This window comes from Acomys minous (genome assembly GCF_964271855.1).
Source record: "Acomys minous genome assembly, chromosome: 20".
NCBI lineage: Eukaryota > Metazoa > Chordata > Mammalia > Rodentia > Muridae > Acomys > Acomys minous.
This window is the reverse complement of record NC_140502.1, coordinates 26,438,830-26,464,446: the sequence shown is the minus strand read 5'-3', so window position 1 is coordinate 26,464,446 and position 25,617 is coordinate 26,438,830. Positions and strand designations below refer to the sequence as shown.

At 55.5% G+C, this 25,617-nt stretch overlaps 3 protein-coding genes and 1 long non-coding RNA gene across 13 annotated transcripts; 3 read left to right on the top strand and 1 right to left on the bottom strand.

Moving 5' to 3' along the window:
- Window positions 1–895: 895 nt before the first annotated feature.
- FXYD1 (FXYD domain containing ion transport regulator 1) lies at window positions 896–4,900 on the top strand. Of its 4 annotated transcripts, none has more exons than XM_084771469.1 (8): window positions 896–1,047; window positions 2,334–2,398; window positions 2,742–2,774; window positions 3,069–3,143; window positions 3,505–3,541; window positions 4,380–4,429; window positions 4,568–4,624; window positions 4,763–4,900. In XM_084771469.1, exons 1-7 carry the CDS (start codon window positions 1,043–1,045, stop codon window positions 4,588–4,590), a joined length of 288 nt encoding a protein of 95 aa, XP_084627595.1. In that variant the 5' UTR covers window positions 896–1,042; the 3' UTR covers window positions 4,591–4,624; window positions 4,763–4,900. The 4 variants fall into 4 exon arrangements, with proteins under 4 accessions (XP_084627595.1, XP_084627596.1, XP_084627594.1 ...); XM_084771470.1 differs by having other exon boundaries at window positions 905–1,047; window positions 2,269–2,398; XM_084771468.1 differs by lacking the exon at window positions 896–1,047 and adding an exon at window positions 1,700–1,870.
- On the bottom strand, window positions 3,487–15,196 carry LOC311591637. Its single transcript, XR_014777153.1, has 3 exons — window positions 15,087–15,196; window positions 6,700–6,757; window positions 3,487–3,619 (listed from the first exon to the last, which is right to left on the bottom strand). It is a non-coding gene; the product is annotated as an uncharacterized lncRNA (long non-coding RNA).
- On the top strand, window positions 5,032–14,347 carry FXYD7 (FXYD domain containing ion transport regulator 7; the record flags this gene model as incomplete). 4 transcript variants are annotated; one of them, XM_084771478.1, is made up of 6 exons in its annotated part: window positions 5,032–5,216; window positions 9,081–9,110; window positions 11,248–11,322; window positions 11,553–11,586; window positions 11,695–11,711; window positions 14,145–14,347. In XM_084771478.1, exons 1-6 carry the CDS (start codon window positions 5,186–5,188, stop codon window positions 14,345–14,347), a joined length of 390 nt encoding a protein of 129 aa, XP_084627604.1. In that variant the 5' UTR covers window positions 5,032–5,185. The 4 variants fall into 4 exon arrangements, with proteins under 4 accessions (XP_084627604.1, XP_084627606.1, XP_084627605.1 ...); XM_084771480.1 differs by lacking the exon at window positions 14,145–14,347 and adding an exon at window positions 13,662–14,048 and having other exon boundaries at window positions 11,695–11,735; XM_084771479.1 differs by lacking the exon at window positions 14,145–14,347 and adding an exon at window positions 13,662–14,048 and having other exon boundaries at window positions 11,553–11,595; window positions 11,695–11,735.
- On the top strand, window positions 14,322–25,261 carry FXYD5 (FXYD domain containing ion transport regulator 5). 4 transcript variants are annotated; one of them, XM_084771473.1, is made up of 9 exons: window positions 14,322–14,458; window positions 15,110–15,170; window positions 16,389–16,457; window positions 17,243–17,305; window positions 19,511–19,618; window positions 22,664–22,693; window positions 22,795–22,869; window positions 24,946–24,991; window positions 25,104–25,261. In XM_084771473.1, exons 2-9 carry the CDS (start codon window positions 15,110–15,112, stop codon window positions 25,168–25,170), a joined length of 519 nt encoding a protein of 172 aa, XP_084627599.1. In that variant the 5' UTR covers window positions 14,322–14,458; the 3' UTR covers window positions 25,171–25,261. The 4 variants fall into 4 exon arrangements, with proteins under 4 accessions (XP_084627599.1, XP_084627598.1, XP_084627601.1 ...); XM_084771472.1 differs by having other exon boundaries at window positions 14,413–14,509; XM_084771474.1 differs by lacking the exon at window positions 14,322–14,458 and adding an exon at window positions 14,596–14,844.
- The last annotated feature ends 356 nt before the right edge of the window (window positions 25,262–25,617 follow it).

Below are 25,617 nucleotides of genomic sequence, written 5' to 3'. Positions count from 1 at the left end.
TGTTCACACAGTGTGTGTGTGTGTGTGTGTGTGTGTGTGTGTGTGTGTAGGAATGTGTACTGGGTGCAAGTGTGTCTTTGAATGTGTACCTGTGGGTTCTGTGTGATAGTGTGTAACTGTGTGTAAGAGTAGACATAGTCAAATAATGTTTTGTTTTGTTTTTTTAAATGAAAAAGATGTCTGTCTCTCTTTGTAGCTCAGGTTGGCCTCGAACTCACTCTGCAGGCCAGGCTGACCTTGAACTCCCCTGTCTCTGCTTCCTGAGTCATTATATCCTGACTGCTTGTCTACACAGCTGTGTGTGTGAGAGAGAGAGAGACAGAGGGAGAGAGAGAGAGAGAGAGAGAGAGAGAGAGAGAGAGAGAGAGAGAGAGAGAGAGAGAGAGAACCTGGTGACTCTGAGTCAGCAACACAGAACATACATGCAAAATAAAAGCACCACACATTTAAAGTTAAAAAACAAAAAAGCAAAAAAAAAAAAAAAAAAACCAACCAAAACTAGCTATCAAAGGCTGGCAGAACACTAGGTCAGAGGTCAGTGGCCTCACAAGCACTTGGGCCATGTGACCTTAGGCCCCAGCTGGGCTGATTCCCAGAAAGCCTAGCAGAAAACATTCTCTGACCCTGGTCTAGGAGCAGGCTTGTACGTGTGTGTGTGTGTGTGTGTGTGTGTGTGTGTGTGTGTGTGTGTGAGAGAGAGAGAGAGAGAGAGAGAGAGAGAGAGAGAGAGAGAGACACACGCATGCACACACAAGTGTGTCTTAGTCCAGTGTGTGCATGGCCACATGCTGTTCCTGGGGCTGTACTGAGAGAGTTAATCTAGCGGGGCCAGGGCGGTCTGGGCTGGGGGCCGCCCCCTGGCCCCCCTCCAACCTGGGCTCCAGTTTCAGTTGCTAGTTGGGGAGGGCAAGAGTGGGGTGTGGCCAGGAGGGGAGCCTGCGGGGCGGCCCATCCAGTTCTGGCCCAGGGGGTCCAAAGTACTTAGCTCCCAGGGTGCACAGCTGGACATTTGGGGGTCTTCTGTCAACAGGGGACAGCGTGAATGGGGTGAGCGTTCTCCAGGCCTCTCTGCTCCCCTAGCTGGGAGGCCTATTTTGGGAACAAGAGTGGCCAGCCTGTGGCTTCTCAGGCAGGCCTGACCAAGAGGGAGGAGAGAGTGTGCGGACAGGGGTTGACAGGGGCGGGGGAGTTAGTGACTCCTCCCTTTTTCAGTGGCTGCTGTGTGAGACCCCTGGTGGGGAGGTGAGGCTTGGATACCCATTTGTATAAGGCTGTTTCTGTCACATTTTGGGGGCACAGAAGGCCCGGAGGAGGAGTCTGTGCTTATGTCTACACCCTGTGTTCTAACCAGCAGTTTGGAGAGAGGGTGTTGTTTGTCCCCATTCCAGCCACACCCGTTGTGTGTGTGTGTGTGTGTGTGTGTGTGTGTGTGCGCGCGCGCGCGCCTGCACATAGTGTGTCTGTGCCTGAATGTGTGTCCCTGAAACAACATCGGACTTTCTCTCAGGCATGGGCCTCTTGTCGCTCTCCGGCCTAATGTCTTGTTATGAAAGATGTCACCCAGAGTCAGGCAAAGGAGGGGTGGGGTGTTTCCCCCTTTTCTCATGGCTTCCAGGAAAGGCGATGGGGTGGCCTGTGGGGATGTGGCTCCTGGCTGGGCCTCACCCCAGCAGTGTTGTACAGGACCCCCCAGAGTCATTGGGGGTGGGGAGCTGTTGCCATGGTGGCCCGTGTGGAGCAAATTCCTCCCGGGTGAAGTGGGAGATATTTATACCCAGGGTCAGGGAGAGAGCGGCAGGGAGAGAGCGGGCTGGCAGCGGAGGGCAGGAGAGCCGGGGACTGTCTGGGTACAGAGAGACCACTGGTCGAGGTGTGTAGGGGCAGGTGGGGCTGGGCATGTCGGGCTGTCTGTCTCCTAGCATTTCCACCTGTGTCCAGCAGCTTCCCTTACAAGGGTATATTTCAGACCTCTGGGACCAGCTGGTGATAGGGGGTGGCCCGGGGTTGCCCCCCCCCACCGAGTCTGTGTCTCCCCACCTCTGCCTTGCCCTGTGTACTCTGTGTTGCCCCCCCCCCCGAGTCTGTGTCTCCCCACCTCTGCCTTGCCCTGTGTACTCTGTGTGGTCCTCTGTCCCCGTTATGGAGTTGTCTGGTGAGATGGCTCCTGTGGAGCGGGGGATCCCCTGTTTCTCAGGCAACTAAGTGAAAGGCTGGGCTGACGCTTTCATTAAGTCCTCAGCTGTCCTTGACTTAACCCCGTGGGTTCAGGCCCCTTTTTTAGGAGGGAGGAGAGCAGGGGAGAGGCCACTTCTTGACCCTGGCTGACTCCTTAGGGCAATGGCGTCTCCCAGCCACATCCTGGCTCTCAGTGTCTGTCTCTTCACCATGGCCAACGCAGGTGAGTCCAGAGGAGGTTCCTGCTATCTCAGGGGGTAGGAGAAAGCCCCCCAAACCAAGGAGGGAGACCCTAAACTAAAGGAATCCATAGAACAGGAAACCAGGGGTCTCCACACAGGCTCACCTGGGGGGGGAGGGGAGGAAGACGCCTGAGTTAGGCAGCAGTGGGAGTGAGTGGAAGATATCAGGGTGCTAGGCCAGTGCAGGAGGCTTCCTGGACACAGAGTAGGCACCCAAACTCCCAGCCCAAGAAGGTAGGTAGAACCCTGCAGGGTCCTTTGTGCCTCTCCTTGTCACAAGAGATTCTCAAATGTTGTTGTTGTTGTTGTTGTTTTTCTTTCTAGAAGCTCCCCAGGAACCCGATCCATTCACCTATGGTGAGGGGAGCTACGATGGGGTTTGGGTGAGAGGGGGTGTGGGTGTTCGGTTGTCTTAGTCTGTTTGACGCCCTGTCTCATTTGGGTTGGGTTTTCAGCATGTGGTGCCCTACGGGGCCCCACTTTCTGTGGGACCATCCTCTCCCTCCTCCCAGCACCTCCTCCTTCCCTCCTTCCTCTGTCCTGGGCTCTCCTCTCCTCACATACATCTGACATTTCCCCTTCCTCTCTCCTCTCCTCTCCTCCTCGCCCTGCACACTATGCTCTTCCCTACTGGTCACCCTCTTCCCACAGATTACCACACCCTGCGGATCGGCGGCCTCACGATCGCTGGGATCCTCTTCATCCTTGGCATCCTCATCATCCTTAGTGAGTGTCTGCACCTGCCTTCTCGGCCCCGCCTCCAGCCTTCCCTCTCCAAGCTCCACTCCCAACACCACACACAGCCTATCCTAACCCACGCCCAGCACAGCCTCAGCCTCCAACCACAGCTCTCACACCTCGCCCTGACTCCAACCTCGCCCCACACAAACCACACCTCCGCTTTCAACCACGCCCCTCACCTCCCACCCACCCAGGCCACGCCCCCCGCGTCCGACCACGCCCCCACACCCTACCCTTTCTCCAGCCCCGCCTCAGGCCCCACCCCCTGCGGTCTCCCCAGTTTGGAGGAGAGCCTAGGGCTGCGGGAGCGGGAGGGAAGCTCAGACTGTACCTTCCCACTCCACAGGCAAGAGATGTCGGTGCAAATTCAACCAACAGCAGAGGTTAGTGGTCCCTCCGGGCCTCTCTCGCTCCTTCCTCAGTGGAAAGGTGGTGGGGGCGCGGCGGCAAGTGCACCCATCCTGCAGGCGAACACGTATTAAGCGCTTAGTGTGTGCCACGCTCCTGGGCCGGAGCGATGGTCAAGCTCCCTCTCTGCTTGGCCCAGCGCCCAGCCAGTGGGGGCGCTGGGCTCCCACCAGCCCTGCAGATGGAAACTCAAGCGTGGTGAGGAGAAGCTGGGCTGGAGCAGCCGCGCTGAAATGAGATCACCTCACAGGGCGGCCCAGTTTAGCTCCAGTTCCGATCCTCGCGCAGGGTCCCTCTCGAAATAAACCTTTTAAAGCGCAGGCAACGCAGGCATACCTTCTGCGTGCTAAAACTATTACAGAAGCCTCCATACCGATCCTCTAGCCTGCTTGAGTGCGCATCACGCGGCAGGCACCGTTTCCCTCCCTATTACATACCCCTTACCCCACCCAGATGAGGTGGGCACCATCAACAGCCTTGTTTTGCATATGAGGAAACTGAGGCACAGGAAGGTAAGGTGACTTAGTATCACTCATTGGACCCAAGTCCCATCAGGGCCGTCTCCCAAGACCCTGTGGCCATCCCTCTCCCAACAATATCAAGCCCCTTCCCCAACATCCGGTCACCATGACCAGCTTGGGAGCATCTCTTGCCGCGCCCCGAAAACACCAGCGGGGAGCTCCTGGTTTCTGATGGACCTCGTCCATATCCAAGTCCTCGGTCGGGTTCGGGAACTAAGGCCTGCCCTGGGGGCTTCTCGGAAGCTGCTGCCTCTGCTGGTCCATCCAAATGCCTCTGTCTGTCCCTTCCCAGAACCGGGGAACCTGACGAAGAGGAGGGAACTTTCCGCAGCTCCATCCGCCGTGAGTTCGGGCACACTGCAGGGTTTGCGGGGCAACTGTTTTCAAGAACCATTCTTCCTGGGCTCAGGGTGGGTTTGGCGGGGTGTTATCCCGGCTACAGACTCCCCCTGACCCCAGAACTCTCTGTGTCCCCCTCAGGTCTGTCCACTCGCAGGCGATAGAACCTCCACCCCTAGATCCAGGAAACTCAGCCAGGTCCTGCAGTTGCTGGGCTAAGGGAGGGAGAGTGGTTGGGAGGGAGGGAGGCAGAAGGGCACAGTGCCAGGGTGGGAGCGTGTCGAAGAGAGCTTGAGGTCTCTCGTTGCCACCCACTCTCTTCACCCCCCTCAACAGAGCCCATTTGGCACCTGACACCTCTGCCCACCTAGCTGCTCGCCAGTGCCCACCTCCAGAGTCCCCTGCCTCAGCCCTGCCTCTCGGACACCCCTTGCTGCTCAGACCGCCAATAAAACTTGGTTTTCCTTCGTGATAGCGCTTGGTTGATCTCAGTGCCTCTTGTGCGAAACCCGGAGCCCCCTTGGCCCCGCAGGGAGCGCCCCCACCCTTGGGGGAAGGGGCGGGGACATCAGCAGTGGGCGGGGGCGGGGGCGGAGGGATGGCCTGAACGGGGGCGGGCTCTCCGGGCCCCCATTGGTTACAGGCCCCCACTACCAAGGCTCCCCCACCTTACCCCCCACATCAGTCTGTCCTGCTTCCAGCTGCTGCAGCCGCACCTTCGCTGCCTCAGCACTCAGCAGCCCCCTGCTCCGGCTCAGCATGGCCACCCCAACCCAGAGCCCCACAAACGGTGAGCGTCTCCTGGGGAATGGGTGCTAGGAAGGAGGTGGAGGAATCCAGGATTTAAGAGCTCAGGGGACAGACTGTAGGGGGAAATCCCAAACTGAAAAACGAAGGGGAGATGTCTGCCCCTATCATGGGCGGAGGCTCAAGAGTACATTTTTGACGCCCCTTGGGGTTTCTTGGGCACCCTCTCCCAGGTGATCTTCTCCCTGTGTGGGACCTATCCAAGATTAGAGAGCTACAGTCCCAAGAGAAAGGATGCGCGGACAGGTTGCTATGGCAACCGGGTGCCTGGTCCAGCACAGCGGTGGAAGAGATGTAGGGTTAAGGGTGAGATCTGATGGGTCCGTATCCAGAGAGGTTCTGGAGGACTTCAGCACCTTAGATGGGCCAGCTGGGGGGGGGTCGTTATCCTGTGTCTGCCTAGGATAGTGTGGCTATTCACTAAATTCCTTGGCAGGCAGATGCTAAGGGACAGACTGGCGGTTGAAGGGAGAGAGTAGAGAGTGTTGGTGATGGTGTGACAAGAGATGGACTAAGAAAGCTTGGAAGAGATAGAGACCAAGAAAAACAGGAGAGCCAGAGGCACAAAATCCCAGGAGACAGGCTTTCAGAGATGCAGAACTGAGAGGAGAGAGAGACCGAGAGAAAGGGGAGCTGAGATAGAGGAGCACGGGCAAGTATGCAAGGAAGGAACGGGTGGGGCTGCAGTACTGCAGCGAACCTGCATGGCAGGAATAGAATGTTGGGGACCCCCCCTCCCAGCCCACATGTACTTATGGTTTTATCCCGGAGACACACTTGTCTCCCCGCATCCAGCCGCACTGGATTTACACTTCGCACCCATTAACCCAGATCTGCGTGCACCGGCTTAAACACTCCCTGGGTCCGTGGCTTCCTGGTCCCCTCCTCTGTTGCCCGGTCCTCTGCGGATGAGCTGGGGGTAGGATGCTTGAACGGGGCTGGGGGCAGAGCAGAGGTCTTGGGGGTGCTGCTGTGGAGTCCCTGGCGGTGGAGGGAACTCTTAATTCCACTCTCAACGCACCTTCCCTTTCCTCTTTCCCAGCAGGCAGTGGGTGGGGGTGGGGCAGGGGCTATAAGGAGCTCTAGCTGCAGAATCCCAGGCAGGGCGGGGGTGAGGGGCTGCAGAGGCTGGGAGCCACCCCAGAGAGAGGGGGCAGGGCTGAGCCAGCAGGTCTGGCGGGAGCCCAGGGCTTCTTTTTCGCAGTGGTGGTGGTTAGCAGGATCGATGGCAGCAGACGGATAGAGGTGGGAGGGCAGATGGCTCGCCAATCCCTTCTCCCCGTTACTGCCTGATAGGGGACCGCAGGATTTGGGAAACTCTGAGGGAGGAAAACCTCGGGTGCATTCTTCGCAGGCAGTTTACGGAATCGAATTAATGAATTGTTGAGGGCGAGAAAGGAGATATGGTTCTTGCCAGAGAACAAGAGCAGGAATCAAGGGTGAGCAAAATGGGGATGTGGTCATACCTGGGTCTAGGTCCTTATTCTGTGGAGGGAAGACACTCAGCTTGGCCAGAAGCCAGATCTGCAGGGGCAAAGAGGGGAGGCAAGATTGGCCCAACCCCCAAACCTCACACAGGACCCCTCCCAGCCTGGAATGCCAGGACCCCATCACCTCGGAAGATGCCCTGGTTACCATAGCAACCACCTCCTCTCTGATCTCTTCCTGGCAACTAGCCAACAGTGGTGTACATTGCTTTTCCTGCCTCCTGGCTCCACCCTTGACCCAGCCACACCCTGAAGACTGAGACGGCTGTGGTCAGGGCTCCCCACTCCTCACCCCCCACCCCGCAGGGGACCTTTGGAGGAGTCCAGGGAAAATGTTGGGACAGGCAATGTATGGGATGAAGGGATGCATGGGAAACCAATACCTTCATCTTTGGTGCAATCACCTGCAGCCCAGGAGGCCCTCTCATTCATTCATTCATTCACTCACTCACTCACTCATTCCTGAAAACTTCTTGAGAACAAGCCTGAATGGCAAAGACCATCTGCCCACCCTCTGGTGGCAAAGCTAAAACACAGCACGCTTGACTCTGAAACACTGAGTTTTGCCCTACTAAAATGTTCCTCTTACTGCTGTTTATTTAAGATTTTTCCTCCAGAGGATTAACTTCTTAAAAAGAAATGTTTGTGGGCTTTAAAAAAAGATCGCCACCACAAATGGAAAATTAGTACCTTGTTTCCCTGTCTGGCCCTAAAGTAAAGGCAAGAAACAGGTGTGTGTGTGTGTGTGTGTGTGTGTGTGTGTGTGTGTGTGTGTGTGGCGGGGGGGGGGTGGTGGTTGCATGCTACTAACCTTACCATTCTGAAAGCAGAGGCAAGAGGAATATGAGTTTAAGACCAGCCTGGACTACTTAGTGAGACCCTTTCCCCCCCAAAAAAGCAAAACGAAATCACATTCCCCAAACAGTGACTCAGTTGACAAACACTAAAGAGACATCAGCACCAAGCCAGGACTCCTTTACAGTCTAGACAGAGACCTGGGAAGTCCACACCATACAAACCAGAACTGTTTATCAGTCAGCTCAGGCTCCAGGTAGTATGGTAACAAATAGTACCAAAAAGTCTCAGTGGAGGAAGACCACTGGCATGTATGAAAATGTATATGGAGGCAGGAGGTCTCCACTTCCCACAGACAGCTAAAGCACTCACCATTTTGAACATTTATTGGCCAAATCTAAAGGTACAGCCCCCACCCAGACCCAATAGAACCCACAAAGGGGGAGAGACCAAGGCCCAAAGCTCCTGACTCCCTCTCCAGTGGCATAAGCTGCAGAACTCTGCCATGGACAGGGCAGAGTGTGATGAGAGCTGCAGGAGGGAGTTGACAGCTACACGGTAGACATCTTTTAATTTTTAGAGACCTGGCTGGTCTGCAGCTCACTCGTGTAAGCAAGGCTGGCCTCAAACTCACAGAGATCCACCTTCTTCTGCCTTCCTTGTGCTGGGATTAAAGGCTGTGTGCTACCTTTAATGACTGGCCAGGGTGGGCATCTGACATTGGAAAGAGGTTCCGAGCTCCCCACTCCTTGGCAGTGTCTCCCTGTAGCCCAGGCTGCCCTTAATGTCTCTGTCTTTCAAGTGCTGGGGTGTAGGTGTGGGCCACCATGCCCAGCTCTCTCGGCCTGCTGGAGTGGGTTTACGACAAAGGTGAGAGATGGGAGAAGGTTACACACACACACACACACACACACACACACACACACACACGTGTATGCACATGCTCTCCTAAGGTTAGGCGGAATTTACTAAGGGTCTTCTATTTCATGTGATGGGGAAGACTCATTTACAGAGGGGCACAGAGTTATCACAAGATTATCCCAATTCTCAGAACTGCTGGTGCCCTAGGTAATGGAGAATATGTCCATTAGCACAACTGTCCATGTTGGATTCGGTGGCAGCCTAGGCAGATGGCACAGCACATGCAGGGACCAGCCTTGTGACCTCAGGGGCTCTTGGGTGGCTGGGAAGGTTGAGGGAGCCCTCACGGGAAGCCAACACATCTATCTGGTGGTCTGGGCTGTGATAGGTCCATCGTGTGTGTGTGTGTGTGTGTGTGTGTGTGTGTGTGTGTGTGTGTGTGTGCGCGTGCACGTGTTTCACAGAATGACCCCAAGACCTGTGTCAGTTCTCCTTAGGGGTCTAGAAGCAGAGTTGGGTGGGTTGTGCACTACACGAGGGTATGGGTGAGTGGGCCCAGAGAGCACCCTACTTGCTCTAGTGAGAGGCGGTCTCATCCAGCAGCAAGGGATCTCCTACTCCAAGCCCCATCTTGGTGCTCAAAGATGTTCAGAGAGCCATCATTGAGCCGTGTTTCCCTCTCTTCCTCATCTTCTTCCCCGCAGCTCCTACAGAAGCGGACCCATTTTTCTATGGTGAGTGTTGGGTCTTCTGTTGGGAGTGGAAGGGTGGCTTTGGCTGGGCCCGCAGACACGGGCCACCAGCCATGTGGCCGTGGCCGTGGCCGTGGCCGTGGCTCGCTCAAGAGGGGTCTATGAAGGGCAGAAGCAGACTGGAGAAGGGAGGTGGTTTTCTCTCCTCTCCAGCCCCTGATGAAGGCTGTGAGCCTTGTAAAGCCTGTTTGGGTTTTTTGTTTGTTTGTTTGTTTTGTTTTGTTTTGTTTTGTTTTCCCTTTGGTTCAGGTTAGAGATTACCTGGGGTTGGTGAGCAGCAACCTAAGGCTTCCTCTTTGGAAACTAGGAAGAGACCTGGGGAGGACAAATGTAGTCATTGTGTCAGTCAGACCAGGCTGAGGTCGGCCTCAGTAACAAGTAGCGCTCAGTGCCTCCACGGATTATGACCAGGTCTATGGGCTTGGGCACTGAAATAATCAGAGGAGCAACTAAGAAAGAGTTATAAAATGACTCTGGGGTTCAAATCTTAATTTATCCACTCCCTAGCTGTGTGGCCTAGGCCAAGCAACTTTGCCTGTCTGGACCTTCCTTGTAAATAAGATGTAGTAACGCCTCCCCCACTGATGAGGACTACAGAAAGGGTTACAGTTAGGATGGCTTTCCCAAGACCCTGAAGCCATAGGTCTGGCAGATCTGAGATCTAGCTTGACTTCCCTCTTTCCGTCCCCTGGACTCCTCCATCTTTGCTCATGCCATCCCTCTCATAGGCCAAGGTCCTTACTACCTCAGGGCCTTTGGACTTACTGTTCTTTCTGCCAGGAACATGACCACCCCTCCCCCAGCTCCCTACACAGTGAACTAAGGCATCTCTCCTTTCTGGCCTCGGTTCAGATATTGACCGCTCACTTAGGAAGCTGTCCCTGAGTCCCCAGCAGGAGCAGCCACACCACACCCCGCCATGACTTGGGGATTTGCGTGTGTGTGGATTTTTTTTTGCTTTTATTAGCAATTTTTTGTTTGTTGGTGAATGTTTGATGACCGCACTGGAGCCAGCTGCTGAAGGGTCGATGCACGGTGTACACACCAGGTACTCCATGGTCCCCTCCCTGCAAATACACGTGGAGCCTGTGTGTGCTGGGTGCCAGGTTCTGGGCCAGGCTCTGGAGACACCATGGGGAGGTTTCTAAACCAGACTTTTTTGCGGTCCACCCCGTCCCCCCACCCCGTTAGCCTCACGTCACACATGTACAGGAGACAAGACAACTTTTCCCAGTATTTAGGAGGCGGAGGCAGAAGGATTTGAGAGTTTGAGGTCAGTTTGCACTGTCCCGTGAAAACCATTCTCAAAGCAAGAAATTCTTATGAAGGAAACTGGAAGAGGGAGTGGGATTGGAGAAATCTGGGACCGCGAGATAGTTCAGTCAGTACAGGGAGCCTTCAGGTAGAGAGAAGTGGCTTGTGGGAAGGTCTCGGAGGCAGGATCCTAGCGTGCTCTAGGCTTGTGTGGCTAAGCAGAGGGCTGACGGGAAGAGAAGGGTGTGTGACGCCTGCGTAGGGTCGGGACTAGGCCGTCCTCTGAAGGACTTTCATTCCTTGTGTCAGTGCTAGACGCACTGTGTCAGTCAGCCTGGGCTGCTGCCCGCCTCAGTAACGAATAGCACGGATTACGACCAAGTCTGTGGGCTTTTGCACTGAAGTAAGCAGAGAAGCCACTTGTTGGAAAGTTGTAAAATGACTGAGGTTTGAACCCCGAGTTACCTTGACTTTCGCTCGTGATGCCGCTACAAGGGGCAGTGGAGCGGCCTTGCTCTGTCTGGAAGTAATAAGCTTCCTGTGGCTGTGGGAGAGAGATGGGAGCAGGGCAGCTAAACCTCAGAGATGTCTGTTGGGATAGTCTGGGCCTTGATCATGGAGGATCGAACCAGGATGAGGATCTGGGAAGGGTCAACTGATGGGACTCAGGGCCTAGTGTGAGAATCCAGAAGGCCAGCATTGGGAAGGAGGCCCATCGGCCCTGCCCCAGCAGGCTGGCCCAGTAGAGTTGGGTCTCCCTCCAGTTCCCAATGGAGCTTGGGGCTCAGAGGGCAGCTTTTCTGGACCACTGGCTTGAGTCGCTGGCTGGGATGAGGCTGCCCTGAGGTCGCCCTGTCTTCCTTAGATTATGAGACGGTGCAGACTGTGGGGATGACCCTGGCCACTATCATGTTCCTGTTGGGGATCGTCATCATCCTCAGTAAGTGCCCCCCCGACTGGTGGGGTCCCCACCTGCGAGTGTCCCCACCTTAGAGGGTCTCCTGCCCACCCGACCTTGTCCCCACTTGAAAAGGTCCCGATCTTCACTCTTTGAGGGGCCCCTTCTGGTTCCGTGCCATCCTTACCTGTGAAGGTCCCCTGACTGCCCTGCCCTGTCCCTTCCTGCCTGGCCTGTCCCTGCATTGCTCTCAGCTGTCTCTCTCCTAACAGGCAAGAAAGTGAAATGCAGGAAGGCGGACTCCAGGTCTGAGAGGTGGGGCTGCCTGGGGGACCCGGGGTGGTGACCCCTAACATGGGGCCCAGGGAGCCTACCCGGAACCCTGCTAAGCTTTCTCCTCTCTCCTCCCCACAGCCCAACGTGCAAATCCTGTAAGTCCGAACTGCCTTCCTCAGGTGAGCATGGTTCCTGAGGACACCTCAGCAGGCTACCTGTGGGGACTTGGAGCCTGAGGGACCCCACTAGGTCCCTCAGAGGCTGAAACTACAGAAGGAGGATTCTAACAGTATCTTAGGAAATGCAAATCGGGGCCGGGCGGTGGTGGCGCACGCCTTTAATCCCAGCACTCGGGAGGCAGAGGCAGGAGGATCGCTGTGAGTTCGAGGCCAGCCTGGTCTACAAAGTGAGTCTAGGACAGCCAAGGCTAACACAGAGAAGCCTTGTTTCACTTGTTTCAAAAAACCAAAGAGAGAGAGAGAGAGAGAGAGAGAGAGAGAGAGAGAGAGAGAGAGACGCACAAGTTAAAGAAATGGAAGCCTCAGAAAGCTTGGTGAGGTGTGCCTGGGGAAGTCTGAAAGGATGGAAGAGGCTAGCATGTGCGAAACCCACCCACACAGGCTTCCCTCTACCTTCCTGAGGGCCCACAGAGAAAAGGAAGGGCCAGGGAGAGTAAGGAAAGGAGGCAAGAGAGGGCCGGCTGCCGAATAAAGGCACCAGAAGAAGCATAGAATACAAATTTAAAGATGGAGGTGGGGGGGCGCGGAGGCAGATGAGGAGCAGTGGTTGCATACCTTTCACCCCTCCACTGGGGAGTTAAAGTGGGGTGAGGAGCACGGAAGGGTGGATCTCTGTGAATTCCAGGCCACCTGGGTCGACATAGTGAGACCCTATCTCAAAAGAGAGATGGGGTGGGGGCGGGGCAGCGTCGGGGTATGTGGAGGGTGAACACTGCTAGGGATGCTTGCCTCCCTGGGTTCAACGCCTCCCCCCAAAGCCTGTCCATAATCTCAACATTCTGGAGCTGGAAGCAAGGAGATCATGAGTTCAAGGTCACCCTAGCTATAAGGAGAGTTTGAGAGCAGACTGGGCTACATGAGACTATGTCTCAAAAACAATAAAAAGACTCCAGCTGAAAGGAAGTGGGGGAGGGGGAGGAAGCTGGTATAGAAGAGAGGAGGGGAAAGCAAGGATGGTCAGCACCAGATGATAAAGACAGGCTGGCCAGGGATCGGGTACGGGGCGGGAGGTGGGGTCCAGGTACATGGGAGACTTGGGGGGGGTTGTTGGTTTTGTTTTTAGCACAATTACTTCCTTTCTAAGGACTTGTGGCGAGGGTCTCACTCTAGTCCTGGCTGATCAAGAGCTCACTGTGTAGCCCAGAGCAGTCTCAAACTCACTGCCATCCTCTTGCCTCAGCCTCCCAAGTGCTGGGGTTACAAGTGTGAGCCAATAGGCTGGCTTCCCACTGAAATCTTATGACAGCTGGGCGGTGGTGGCGCACATCTTTAATGCCAGCAGGAGGCAGAAACAGGCAGATCTCTGAGTTTGAGGGCAACCTCGTCTACAGAGCAAGATCCAGGACCAGCCAGGTCTACACAGAGAGACCTTGTTTTGAGGGGAAGAAAAATCTTGTGATAAAAGGATGGTGCTTATTAGGACTCAGTTTAGATGGGGAGGCTAGGTGAGAAATTATATCATGTTTTATACCTTCCTAATGAGACTTAAGAACATCAGGGCTATCTCTTTGCAAAGCTGGAGCAGGGTGGGTACAGCGGTTGTAGCCGAGGCAGGAGAATGAGGGTGACCTGTTCTGGATGGGAAGTGTAAGCCGAAGGATGCCTGCTAGATGCCAGGTTGTCCAGAGTAGATATGTGGGGTATCACATGAGGTACGGCCTCTTTCTTCCAAGGAGAGTTTAAAGCCCCAGGAACAGCCAGATCAGCCTTGGGTTTCTCCATAGCTCCAGATGGGGCAGCAACAAAGATGTCTCCGTGGTAACCAGATATCAAGGGGCGAGGAAGACAGCCAGGGGGCGACCATGCTTGGATTCTGGGGTTCTTTGCCCCCTTGGGTCACTAACGTGGGTTCTCTTCTGTTCCCAGCCCCTGGAGGTGGCGGTGTGTAGGACCTTCTGCGGTCCCTGGCCGGAGCTCAGGAGCCCGAGGACCCGGTGAAGGCAGTGGGGACCCAGCCTGGCGCCAGGGAGCGCGCCCCCAATGAGCCGTCACACCCACCCCAAGGCCCTAAGGCCGGAGTCGCTGCACCCCGCTGTCCCTCCCCAGGCCTTGGCAACGATGATCCCCCAAAGAGCCCATTTGTACCCCAGACCCAGAGACTCAGGCCTCCAGCTCCTGGAATCCAGGAGTTCGCCCCCAGACCCTTGCGATACTTGCATCCCTCCCTCCTGCATATCCTGGTCTCATCCAGGACCCGCCTGGCTGTCCCCTCAGGGTCCATGTCTTGAGCTTAATAAATGTGCATTCAGTTTTTCCCCCTCGGTTCTGTCTGTGTGTTGTCGTCTGTGGGCACCCGAGGACTGGGTGGAAGGCTGAGGTGGCTGTCCGGTTCCCTCCTTCTCCCCGCAGGGCCTTCTTTTCTCACCACATCCTTCCTGCCACACCTCCCCAACGGGGTCTTCCCTCTCTCCTCACCCTGGTCCTCATCGGTGTCCCTCAGACCCTCAAGTGGAGGCCACCGCCCACAGTCCGCCCCCTACTCCAGCTGCCCTCCACCTCTCCAGCTCCCACCCCTGTGTGTGGGGCTTGGAAACCCGAGAGGAAATGACTGAGCCGCTCTGGTCCCCGCCTGCCCGCGCCTTCGCCCCTGGCCACACCCTCCGCCGGGAGGCTGCTCACACGCGGTACTCTCACACTCCAGGCTAGAGACTCTGGGCTCCGATGTAAGTCTCTCATTTGCTTGATCCTCATGCTCAGGGCCACGCATGCAGGTGGTAAGCAGCTTGGGGTGGCCGGGGAGGGGGGGGGCGGCGATCCTGATACCTCTCTGTCTCCCATTAACTCTGGTTCCTCCGTGGGGGACTCCTCCTGCCTCAATCTCCCCAGAACGCGCGCCTCCATCCCTGGCAGATCTGTCCCTCTAAAATCTTTCCAGCATGGGTGCGGTGGTGCCTGCAGGGCAGCCGGACACCAGCTCACTTTTTCCTCTGAATGCAGCCTCGCATTAGTCACCCTTCCTGTTCCCCTGCTGGCCCGGCTGCTCTGGGCTCCGGCCCTCTAGGGAGCAGACACCGCGGGGCCCCTGGCTTCCTCTGCCTGGGAACTACCGGTGAGGAGGGTCAGCTCCGGCTGCAGGGAGCTGAGAGCCGCTTCTTTGCCCTGGGAGTGTCAGGGGGCCAGGCTCACCTGATGCTTCTCGGTTTCTTTGGGAATGAGCTCGTGGACGAAGGGAATGGTGGCTTGGGTCTCTCGCTTACTAAAAAGCATCCCTTCCCAGAGGAAGACACCGCAGGGCCCTTGAGACCAGGGGCCTGCTCCGGGGAGGCTGCTAAGGGGCTATGTTTCACTCACCTTTGCTTCCACTTGCCACACAGATGTCACCGTCCAGTCGCCTGCGTCTCCTCACCATTGTCGCCCTGATTCTGCCCAGCAGAGGTAAGACACCCTCACCAGCCCCAGCGGATAGCTAGGTGGGTGACTGCAGAAGTTCGAATGCTCTGTACCATCTTCTCATCCCCCCCCCCACACCCCGTCCCTCCCCTTTCCCCCCACCCCCACCCCTGTGAGCTGGCACCAGGAAGTGAGGATGGTGAAGCAGGCTCTGGGTTGCACCCTTTTTGCCTGTTTCCAGAGGGTCTGGCTGGAGCCTGTCCTGCTGAGCACCCTCCCTTTCACCTCTGAGAAGAACTTGCTGAGTTTGACTTGGCTGGGAGATGGGTGTCAGTTTTCTACTCGGCATCCAGGAAACCCCAGGCTCCCGGCAAAGCAGAACTGTTGGCTTCTCTGAGAATACAGTGAGGCAAAGGGGTCCAGTGGGAGGGGGCACGGGGGGGGGCTAATCTACAGAGTAGGAGACTCTCACCCTCGCCTGGAAAGCACTACTCAAAGCGGACAGCCCAGGTGGGCGCTTGCTAGTGTGGCTCATGCCCTTAGCTCACTTATATTTAATTAGTTCCATTCTATGTGACATCAGGCCCATTGTGTGGACTGGGAACTGGTGCGAGAGGAAAAAGCAGCCTGCGTAGATGGTGATGAGCCTCTAACGGAATCTGAGAGACAGAGAAAACCTGGGTTGGGGTGAAACCACTGAGAAGGGGTGGGACTGGGGAACTTGGGGACCAGGTGAAACTTTTGGCTTTCCCTAGAGCGAGGTGTAGCCACCCTGGGCTCTGATCCTGCAGGGTCTGACCTGACTTGGGTGTTCAGGGGTTGCTTCTGGTGGGAGTGGGGTTTCTGGGCACCCCAGTGGGAAGAGACAGGGTCTAGCCCACGAGGCAGCGAGGAGCAAGCTTAGCTGGGTATGGGGCAGGGAGCTTTAGTCAGTTATTGTCCCCCACTTTTCAGTGGAGGCAAAGGAGCTTAGAGAGGATGCGTCAGTGGCTCAGGTCACAGGGCGAGGAGGAAGTGGTTGAGAGCAGAATGCTCTCCATGGCCCTGGCTGATGCCTAACACCTGGACTGTCAATGAGGCATTCCTGCAAAGGTGTGCAAAGGTCCTGGAGCTGTTCGTAGGCTTAAATCACTCTCAGGACCACGGCGAGACCCAGCCAAAGCTGGTTCCCCTGGGACTTCAGACGGTTGGGGATGGTGGGGCAGAAGTCATGGGGCAAGGGTAAGGGGCTCCTTCCTGACCACTCAGCCTTGATTCCCCCAGGGCAGACATCAGAAAAGGCAGTATCCGGTTTCACCGTGAACCAAACTTCGGTGAATACTCATGTCCCAGGTAAGAAAATCGAGGCAGATCTGTAAAATTCTCACTGCCGGTAACAACACCACACTTGGACCAAACAAGGAAGTTTACATTTGTGTAACTGAGGGTGGTGGTGGGGATTCAGGCATGGCTCGATCTATGTGCTTAAATGCTACTATCAGGAACCTAACACCAGCTCTTGCTTCTGCCTCCTGTGTGGGTTCATCTTTGAGGCAGGACTCCCTGCATCCCCGGCCCAGGGGCTCTTATTAGAGCAGCTTACAGTGGTTTGTGGTCTGAAAGGTTTGGGAAACTGAGTCAAACACCCTTTTCCAGGAAAGGCTTCTGAGTCTTGGTAGTGGGTCTGGATGCCGGGGAGCCCCAGGCACCCTGTTTGAGTGCTTACTGAGGCGCTTGAGTTCCTCACATCACCTGACAATGGGCCTTGAAGGCAGTCAGTAGAAGGCTCGCCTCACAAGTATGAGGACCCCAGTCTAGTCCCCGGGACTGTCATAATAGTCTGTGGTTGTAAACCCCAAGGTGGGGAGGCCAAGGCAGGTGGAGCCCTGGGGCCCCAAGCCGATGAAAGAGCCTGCGGCAATGAAGGGAAAGTCGATGGCTCTTAAGGAAAGACACTGGAGGTGGCCTCTGCGTGCGTGCGTGCGTGCGTGCGTGCATGCATACAGGCATTTAAGAAAAGAAGAAGAAAAAGAAAAAAGAAAAAAAAAGTGTTGCTATGGAAACTCTCCACTCTTTACCTGATGAAATTCTCTGCTCCTTCCTTCTCACTTCTCTCTCTGGCCCTGTTTTTATCCTAGTTCCAGATAAAACCAGCCCAGAAGTACCGCCCACCCCTCCCTTCCCAACCAGGGGAGCAGACGGTAAGTGGGGTAAGTGGAATGCGTGGCAGGGTCGGGGCAGGGTCCACATGTGCATCTCTTCCTCTGACGCCTGAAGTTCCCTTCCTCAGCTCAGCCCAGCGCAGCTCTGGGCCCTTGCAAGCCCCACTCTATCATTTATTGGTCTTGTCCAGACAGTACTGGTTTGTAGCCCAGGGTGACCTTGAACTCAGGGAGGTCCTCCTGCCTCACCCACTAGAGTGCTGGGATTACAAGCATGTGCCACCTTGTGTCTATCTGGCATCCAATTCCATCGATTTAAAAACAAAGCCCCCCCCTTTTTTTTTAACTGACCCATTTCAAAAGCTGAACTCCAGATTTTTATTGACACTTCCAGTGCCTGCTCTACCATAACTTCCATTCAGGTCTGTGTCTCTTTAGAAGTTTTTTGTTGTTGTTGTTGTTTCTGTTTTGTTTTGTTTTTCAAGTAATAGTTATAGTTTTTCTTAGAATATAACTTAATTTATAGTGTTCTGTATAATTTCTTCAGTTAAGGATTAGTGATGCTTGAAGGTATGGTTCAGTGGTAGAGCCCCTGCCTAGAATCCCCCAGTGAGGGGCTGGGGGTGTGGCTCAGTGGTAGAGCCCCTGCCTAGGATCCTCCAGTGAGGGGCTGGGAGTGTGGCTCAGTGGTAGAGCCCCTGCCTAGAATCCCCCAGTGAGGGGCTGGGGTGTGGCTCAGTGGTAGAGCCCCTGCCTAGAATCCCCCAGTGAGGGGCTGGGAGTGTGGCTCAGTGGTAGAGCCCCTGCCTATAATCCCCCAGTGAGGGGCTGGGGGTATGGCTCAGTGGTAGAGCCCCTGCCTAGGATCCTCCAGTAAGGGGCTGGGAGTGTGGCTCAGTGGTAGAGCCCCTGCCTAGAATCCCCCAGTGAGGGGCTGGGGTGTGGCTCAGTGGTAGAGCCCCTGCCTAGAATCCCCCAGTGAGGGGCTGGGGTGTGGCTCAGTGGTAGAGCCCCTGCCTAGGATCCTCCAGTGAGGGGCTGGGGTGTGGCTCAGTGGTAGAGCCCCTGCCTAGAATCCCCCAGTGAGGGGCTGGGGTGTGGCTCAGTGGTAGAGCCCCTGCCTAGGATCCTCCAGTGAGGGGCTGGGGTGTGGCTCAGTGGTAGAGCCCCTGCCTAGAATCCCCCAGTGAGGGGCTGGGGGTATGGCTCAGTGGTAGACCCCCTGCCTAGGATCCTCCACTCCAGTGAGGGGCTGGGGTGTGGCTCAGTGGTAGAGCCCCTGCATAGAGTCCCCCAGTGAGGGGCTGGGGTGTGGCTCAGTGGTAGAGCCCCTGCCTAGAATCCCCCAGTGAGGGGCTGGGGTATGGCTCAGTGGTAGAGCTCCTGCCTAGAATCCCCCAGTGAGGGACTGGGGTGTGGCTCAGTGGTAGACCCCCTGCCTAGGATCCCCCAGTGAGGGGCTGGGGTGTGGCTCAGTGGTAGAGCCCCTGCATAGAGTCCCCCAGTGAGGGGCTGGGGTGTGGCTCAGTGGTAGAGCCCCTGCCTAGAATCCCCCAGTGAGGGGCTGGGGTATGGCTCAGTGGTAGAGCCCCTGCCTAGGATCCCCCAGTGAGGGGCTGGGGTGTGGCTCAGTGGTAGAGCCCCTGCCTAGGATCCCCCAGTGAGGGGCTGGGGTGTGGCTCAGTGGTAGAGCCCCTGCCTAGAATCCCCCAGTGAGGGGCTGGGGTGTGGCTCAGTGGTAGAGCCCCTGCCTAGATCCCCCAGTGAGGGGCTGGGGTGTGGCTCAGTGGTAGAGCCCCTGCCTAGATCCCCCAGTGAGGGGCTGGGGCGTGGCTCAGTGGTAGAGCCCCTGCCTAGGATCCTCCAGTGAGGGGCTGGGGTGTGGCTCAGTGGTAGAGCCCCTGCCTAGGATCCTCCAGTGAGGGGCTGGAGTGTGGCTCAGTGGTAGAGCCCCTGCCTAGGATCCTCCAGTGAGGGGCTGGGGTGTGGCTCAGTGGTAGAGCCCCTGCCTAGAATCCCTTGTTTTGTTTTGCTTTTAAAGAAAAGTTGTCCTTGTAGTGGGCACACATTTCATTCTACTGCAGCGTTCAAAAAGAGTCTCCACTCCAGCCCAACAAAGTGGCAGATGGTGCTTGAGCCTGGGATGCTACCATGTGGACCGAGGCCTGCCTGGCAGGTCTGGGGGTGAGCAGGTCTCTTCCCCTTACTTCTCCTCCTCCCTTCCTTTTCTTCTGACCCGAGCAGAAGCCACAGGAACCCAGACGGTGGCCAAAGCCAAGACCCAGCAACCGACAGGGATGAACACCACTAAGCCAACGACAAATCGAGCGACACACAAAAGCAGCAAGAAAGGTAAGAGCCCCGGCGCCAGCCTCTCGTTTTTATTTCACTTCCTTCCGTTCTGGGTCCTCATTCCCCCAAGCACCTTCCTGGGAAAAGGCTAATGGACTGCCGTGTGTGCGCGCGTGTGTGCGCGTGTGTGTGTGTGTGTGTGATCGCGCGTGTGTGCGCGCGCGCGTGTGTGCGAGCGCGCGTGTGTGTGAGCGCGCGTGCATGCGTGCCAGTGTGTATGCGCGTGTGTGTGTGAGCGCGCGTGTGTGCGCGCGCGTGTGTGTGTGTGCGCGCGCGCGCGTGTGCGCGCGTGTGTGTGAGCGCGCGTGCATGCGTGCCAGTGTGTATGCGCGTGTGTGTGTGAGCGTGCGTGTGTGTGCGCGCGCGCGTGTGTGCGCGTGTCTGTGTGAGCGCGCGTGCATGCGTGCCAGTGTGTGCGCGTGTGTGTGTGAGCGCATGTGCATGTGTGCCTGTGTGCGCGCGTGTGTGAGCGTGTGTGTGTGAGCGCGCGTGCATGCGTGCCAGTGTGTGTGCGCGTGTGTGCGTGTGCGCAGATATCCGGAGGATTCTCAGTTAAAGTTCGATGCTACTTTAAGGACGACCTTCTCGGATCCGTAGCGTGCAACTCCACGCTGCAGTTCGAGCATGCCTTACTCCAGCAATCAGAGAGCCGGGCTGGTTGGGGAAGAGTAGAGTTGTGGGTTTCCGTTGTGTCTTTTTTCTGTTACAGGGGGAGCTTTTCAGTTGCAAAATAAACCTTTTTTTATTTTTTTATTTTTTATTTTTTTAAGATGTATTGGCTTGGGCTGGGCGTGGTGGCACATGCCTTTAATGCCTTTAATCCCAGCACTCGGGATCTCGAACACAAAAAAAACTGTATTGGCTTAATTCTGCAAAAATCTGAAGATAGGGTATCAGGTATAGCTAGATCAAGGGCCTTCAGCATCGTCAGTATGTCTGAATTGCTCCCTCATGCCTCTGTTGTCTTCGTTGGCTTTTCTTCTTGGTAGCGAAGATGCCCCACACTTTAGCAACTAGGAGACACACCGCTCTTTCCCACAAGCCCCGCCCAAAGCCTGGAGTTGACTCTCATAGCGTGGCTGAGATCACGTGGGCTGTTCTGATTGGTCGGTGAAGCTTTGTCCCCACCCCCGCCCCAGCCCAGAACCAGGAAGGAGCCAGAAGGTTGAATGGGGCAGCAGGTGTGAGGAAAGGGGCTCAGCTGAGACCAAGACAGCAGGTGACCTTAATCCTTGTGTGATGTCAGAGCTCAGGAAGAGTGAGAACGTGAGGCCAGTGTGGGTTACATGGCCGACCCTGTCTCCAAAATTCTTAATTAACCTAAAATTAAAAAGAGAATGCCCTGCTATAGAGGGGATGCTCATATTTTAAATAAGGTTCTCCAGGCTGGAGGGGACCAAGCCCTTGAAATCCTGGCTTCGGCTCTTGGGTTATGAGTGGTGGTCCAGAAGAGGGACCAGCCTGGCCTGGGATGCAGGCAGGTGCTTGTTGACAGAGTGTAGGTGGGAGGTGCCTGTTCGCTGCACCCCAAATGTAGCCTGGCTATTACATCCACATCCCCGGGTCTGCCCCTGTGGCCCCTCCTGCCTGCCACTGTCTTCTGATGATTTTTTTCTGCCCATCACCTGAAGGTACCAAGAGCGTCCCAGGCATAGGGCTCCCAGCCAAACTGAGAACTTATAGATTCTGTTCCACTCTGACGATCCACAGGATTATTACTCTCTTTTCCCTGGCCAGAAACAGGCGCCTGGTAGTTTCTGCCCAGTGTGCCAAAGTCTGCAGGGCTCATGCCACAGACGGGGTTGGCAGGAAAGCTGTGATGTCTGGCTGGCCAGGGGGCAGCACATGCCCCAATGCTGCCCTCCAGAACAAGCCAGGTCACCATGCAGTGTGGTTAGGTTGTTGCTTTTTGAAGCTCTGAATTCTGCAAATTGAAATTAGGACTGGGCCCAGCTTGGTGGCTATTCTGGCCACTTCAGGCACCCACACACCTAAGGTCAGTTGTGGACCAGCAGGGCTCCGTTTGGTCATCTTGACATCGCCCTCTGATATTGCCCACTAAGACATAGAAGCCATATGCCCAGGTCACCCGTTCATCTGTGCACTTAGCACAAATTCACATGCGTGCCAGGCAGCCACCAACACTAGGGGACAAATAGCGCATGCCTGATGGGCACTGTAATCTTTGCACCTGGGAAACAGAAGGAAGATGGCTGCAAGTTTGAAGCCAACCTGGACATAGCAAGTTGCATGACAGCCTGGGCTACATAGTGAGACCCTCTGAAACTGACTCTTTAGTAGGGGAAGACAGAAGATAGTAACTGGAAAACTTATATATCAGGTGATTTTTAATTTTTTTATTTTATTATCTTTTTGTTGTTGTTTTTGTTTTGGGTTGGGGTTTTTTTTTGTTTTGTTTTGTTTTTTTTTGGTTTTTTTTTTTTTTTTGGTTTTTTTTTTTTTTTTGGTTTTTCAAGACAAGGTTTCTCTGTGTAGCCCTGGCTGTCCTGGACTCACTTTGTAGACGAGGCTGGCCTCGAACTCACAGCGATCCGCCTGCCTCTGCCTCCCGAGTGCTGGGATTAAAGGTGTGCGCCACCATGCCCGGCAGGTGATTTTTAAATTAAAAAATATATATATTGTTATCACAAAAAAACAGAGAGAAGTTAGGAGTTAGAGAATGCTCAGGGAGTGTCCTGTACTCAGAATCAAGGAAGGTGTCCGGTGAAGGAAGTGCCAAGAGGCTTGTGGGTAATCTGCAGCATGGCTGTTCTCCCCAGGAGACGGGACAGTAGCACAAAGGCCCTGGGATGAGTGTCAGGCTGGCCTCAGGGATAGGGAGTCCGGTGCGTGCCGAGAGTGAGACAGGTTGAGTGGAGACGATAGAGGCCACGTTGCGGGTCACAGCGAGGGTTTCCATATTTGTTCTGTGGCCTTAGGAGGCTGAGTCCCGGGTGTCCGCGCTCTAGTGCGTTCTGCACTTTGCTTTTTCACGCCGCAAACCTCTGCCCAGCTCTGACTCACATTTATGTGTCCCCCCTCTAGTTTCGGATGAGAAGGACCCCTTCTTCTATGGTGAGTTACTGCCACCCTCCCCGACCCCACCCCTACCGGAGATGAGTGGGGAGAAAAGACAGAGCCCTCCTCACCTGGCATCTCCATTTCTCTCTCCACAGATGACACCACTCTCCGGAAACGGGGGCTGCTGGTGGCCGCGGTGCTGTTCATCACCGGCATTATCATCCTCACCAGTGAGAGTGGGGCTTGGGCGGAGAGGGCGCCGAGGCTGGGGGTGGGCACTCTGGGCCGCCTGGTCACTGAGGGTCAGGGACGAGCTCAGCGCCCCCACAGACCGAGACTCGGCTGAGGAGTCAGCAGGGGGCGCTGTTCCCGGCGGGGCCTCGATGAGAAAGGCAGGAACACACACAGGGAAGATGTGCAGGCTCCGGCTGCTAACACGGACGTGACATTCTGGCTCACTACAAGCCAAGGGCCGGCTTTATTTGTGAGATGAGAAGACAGACTCTATGCTTTTCCTTTTGAGACAGGGTCTCATGTAGCCCAGGCTGCCTTTGAACTCACTGTGTAGTCAAAGATGGCCGTTAAATGTCTTTTTTTTTTTAATATTTATTTTTAAATTATGTGTATAGGTGTGTGTCTGTGTAGGCGTGTGCGTGCGTGCGTGTGAGCGCAGGTGCCTCGGCAGACAGACGAGAGTGTTGGATGCCTCGGAGCTCGAGCCTTTCCAAAAGTAGGACGTGACTAACCGCTAAGCCACCTCGTCCACCTCAGTCTTGAACTTCTGAACCCCCCGCCTCTGCCTCCCAAGTGCTTAGATTATAGGCATACTCAGTTACTGCAGCACTGGGAATCAAAATACAGCGGAGACCGATCGAGGGAGACACCCCATGTCCACCTCCGCTGGGGGAGGGTGTGTGGCAGCAGAGGTCACAAAACAAGACAGGAAGTGAGAGAGCAGGGAGGAGACTGGCCCGTCTATCTACGACAGCTCGCCCTCCCATAGGTTAACTGACTGAGAGAGGCGGAGCTATAGCCTCCTAGGTGCCCCTAGACCCTGGGACCTCCTTCTCAGCCCCCACCCCAAGTACGGAGGACCCAGCTTCTAAGGCAAGCAATGGGGGGCACCCCCCCCCAAACCACATGAGACTCCGTACAAGACTTTAACAAAGGCTAGCTTCCTCTGGAGGCTTCAGAGCATGGCAGAGCCGAAGAGACAAGGCTCCTTGTCAATGAGTAAGAGGCAGGGTGAAATCAGAGTGTCGTAAGGACCAGAGACTGAAACAACACCCAGGTGGAGGGGGTGGGATCTGCAGAGGTCCAGGGCTGGAACGGAGCTGGGAACTGAGGTAACAGTGGGAAGCAGCAGCCAGGGGCAGTGGGAAGCGGGAGAGGTCGGTGGGCTGCCCTGTTCTCACATCCTGTGCCTTCCTACACTCTCTACCCCCATTGACTGCACCCAGTTGACCCTGATGCAGGTCCCAGCTTCTCTCTTGTCCATGTTCTTGGAGCTCTCCTCTCTCCTTTTACCACAGGGCCTTTGCACAGGTTGTTGTGCCCGACCCCTGACCCTGCACTTATTTGTGTGTGTGTGTGTGTGTGTGTGTGTGTGTGTGTGTGTATGTTTGTGTACACATAGTATACATGTAGAGATCAGAGGACAACTTTTATGAGTTGTTTTCTCCTTAAAACAAAACAAAACAAAACAGTTGGGCGGTGGTGGTGCACGCCCTTTAATCCCAGCACTCTGGAGGTAGAGGCAGGTGGATCGCTGTGAGTTCGAGGCCAGCCTGGTCTACAAAGCAAGTCTAGGACAGCCAAGGCCACACAGAGAAGCCCTGTCTCAAAAAAAAAAAAAAAAAACCGAAACAACCAAACAAACAAACAAACAAAAAGAACAACCAGCCAAAAATTTATTTATTTATTTTATGTATATTGGTGCTTTGTCTGCACGTGTGTCTGCACACCAGAAGAGGGCACCGCACCCATAGGACTGAGGCCACAGAGGGTTGTGAGCCTCCATGTGGGTGCTAGGGATTGAAGCTAGGGCCTCGGGAAGAGCAGCCTGTGCTCTTTTAACACTGTGTGGTTTCTTCCACCAGGGTTCGTCTCTTTCTACCACATAGGTTCCATGAGTAGATCACGGTGTCAGGCTTGGCAGCAAGCCCCTCTACTTGTCTGCCATCTTGCTGGCCTACTTCACCTGCTCACGGGCTTCCCGAGGGCTAAGGTTGACCTAGTCGGTCCCCAGTGCACACGTGATAATGCTGTTTCCAACTCATGAGAGAATCGGGTTCCTTTTCTCCCAGGTGGGAAGTACAGACAATTGTCTCGACTGTGCCTGAGTCGCCACAGGTGAGTGGGGGCTGATACCATACCCAGACGGACGGACGGACGGACGGGCATCCTAGCTGGAACCTCCATACTGAACCAGCTCACCACCCCCGCCTCCTCCCTCTACTCTAAGAGCCTACCGAGTGGTCAACACAAAAGGATCCTCAAAGGAAGAGACCTCTGAAGGGAGGCGGGCCTAAGGCTGAAGGTCTCCCCACCCTGAGGGAGCCTGGCTCTCCAGGCACTGCTGTGTCCTCTCTGTCCTGTTCAGATAAAGCCACGTGATCTTTCTCCCATGGCCTCTGTCTTCTGCGATTCGGTGACACAGGACTGGGAGGAAGAGGACTAGGCTTGGAGCCCTAGGGTGTGTAGGTAAGGGGGGGTCAAGGACAAAATGCGGTGCGTGAGGAGGAAAGTGTGTGTGTGTGTAGGGAGAATGTAGTCAGGGTCTGTCGGGGCCAGAGACAGGAATGCGGTCCTGCCTGCTTTCTGAGCCTGGGTTAGGACCAGCAAACCCTAGTATCAGTCAGAGCAGGAGTAAACATGACGTAGGGACCCCCGTCCACAGTCACTCGCCCCCCCTTATTGTCACACTGCCGGTCCCTCTGCCCCTCAGGATACCCCAGGCATAGATGTGAAGATGCAGC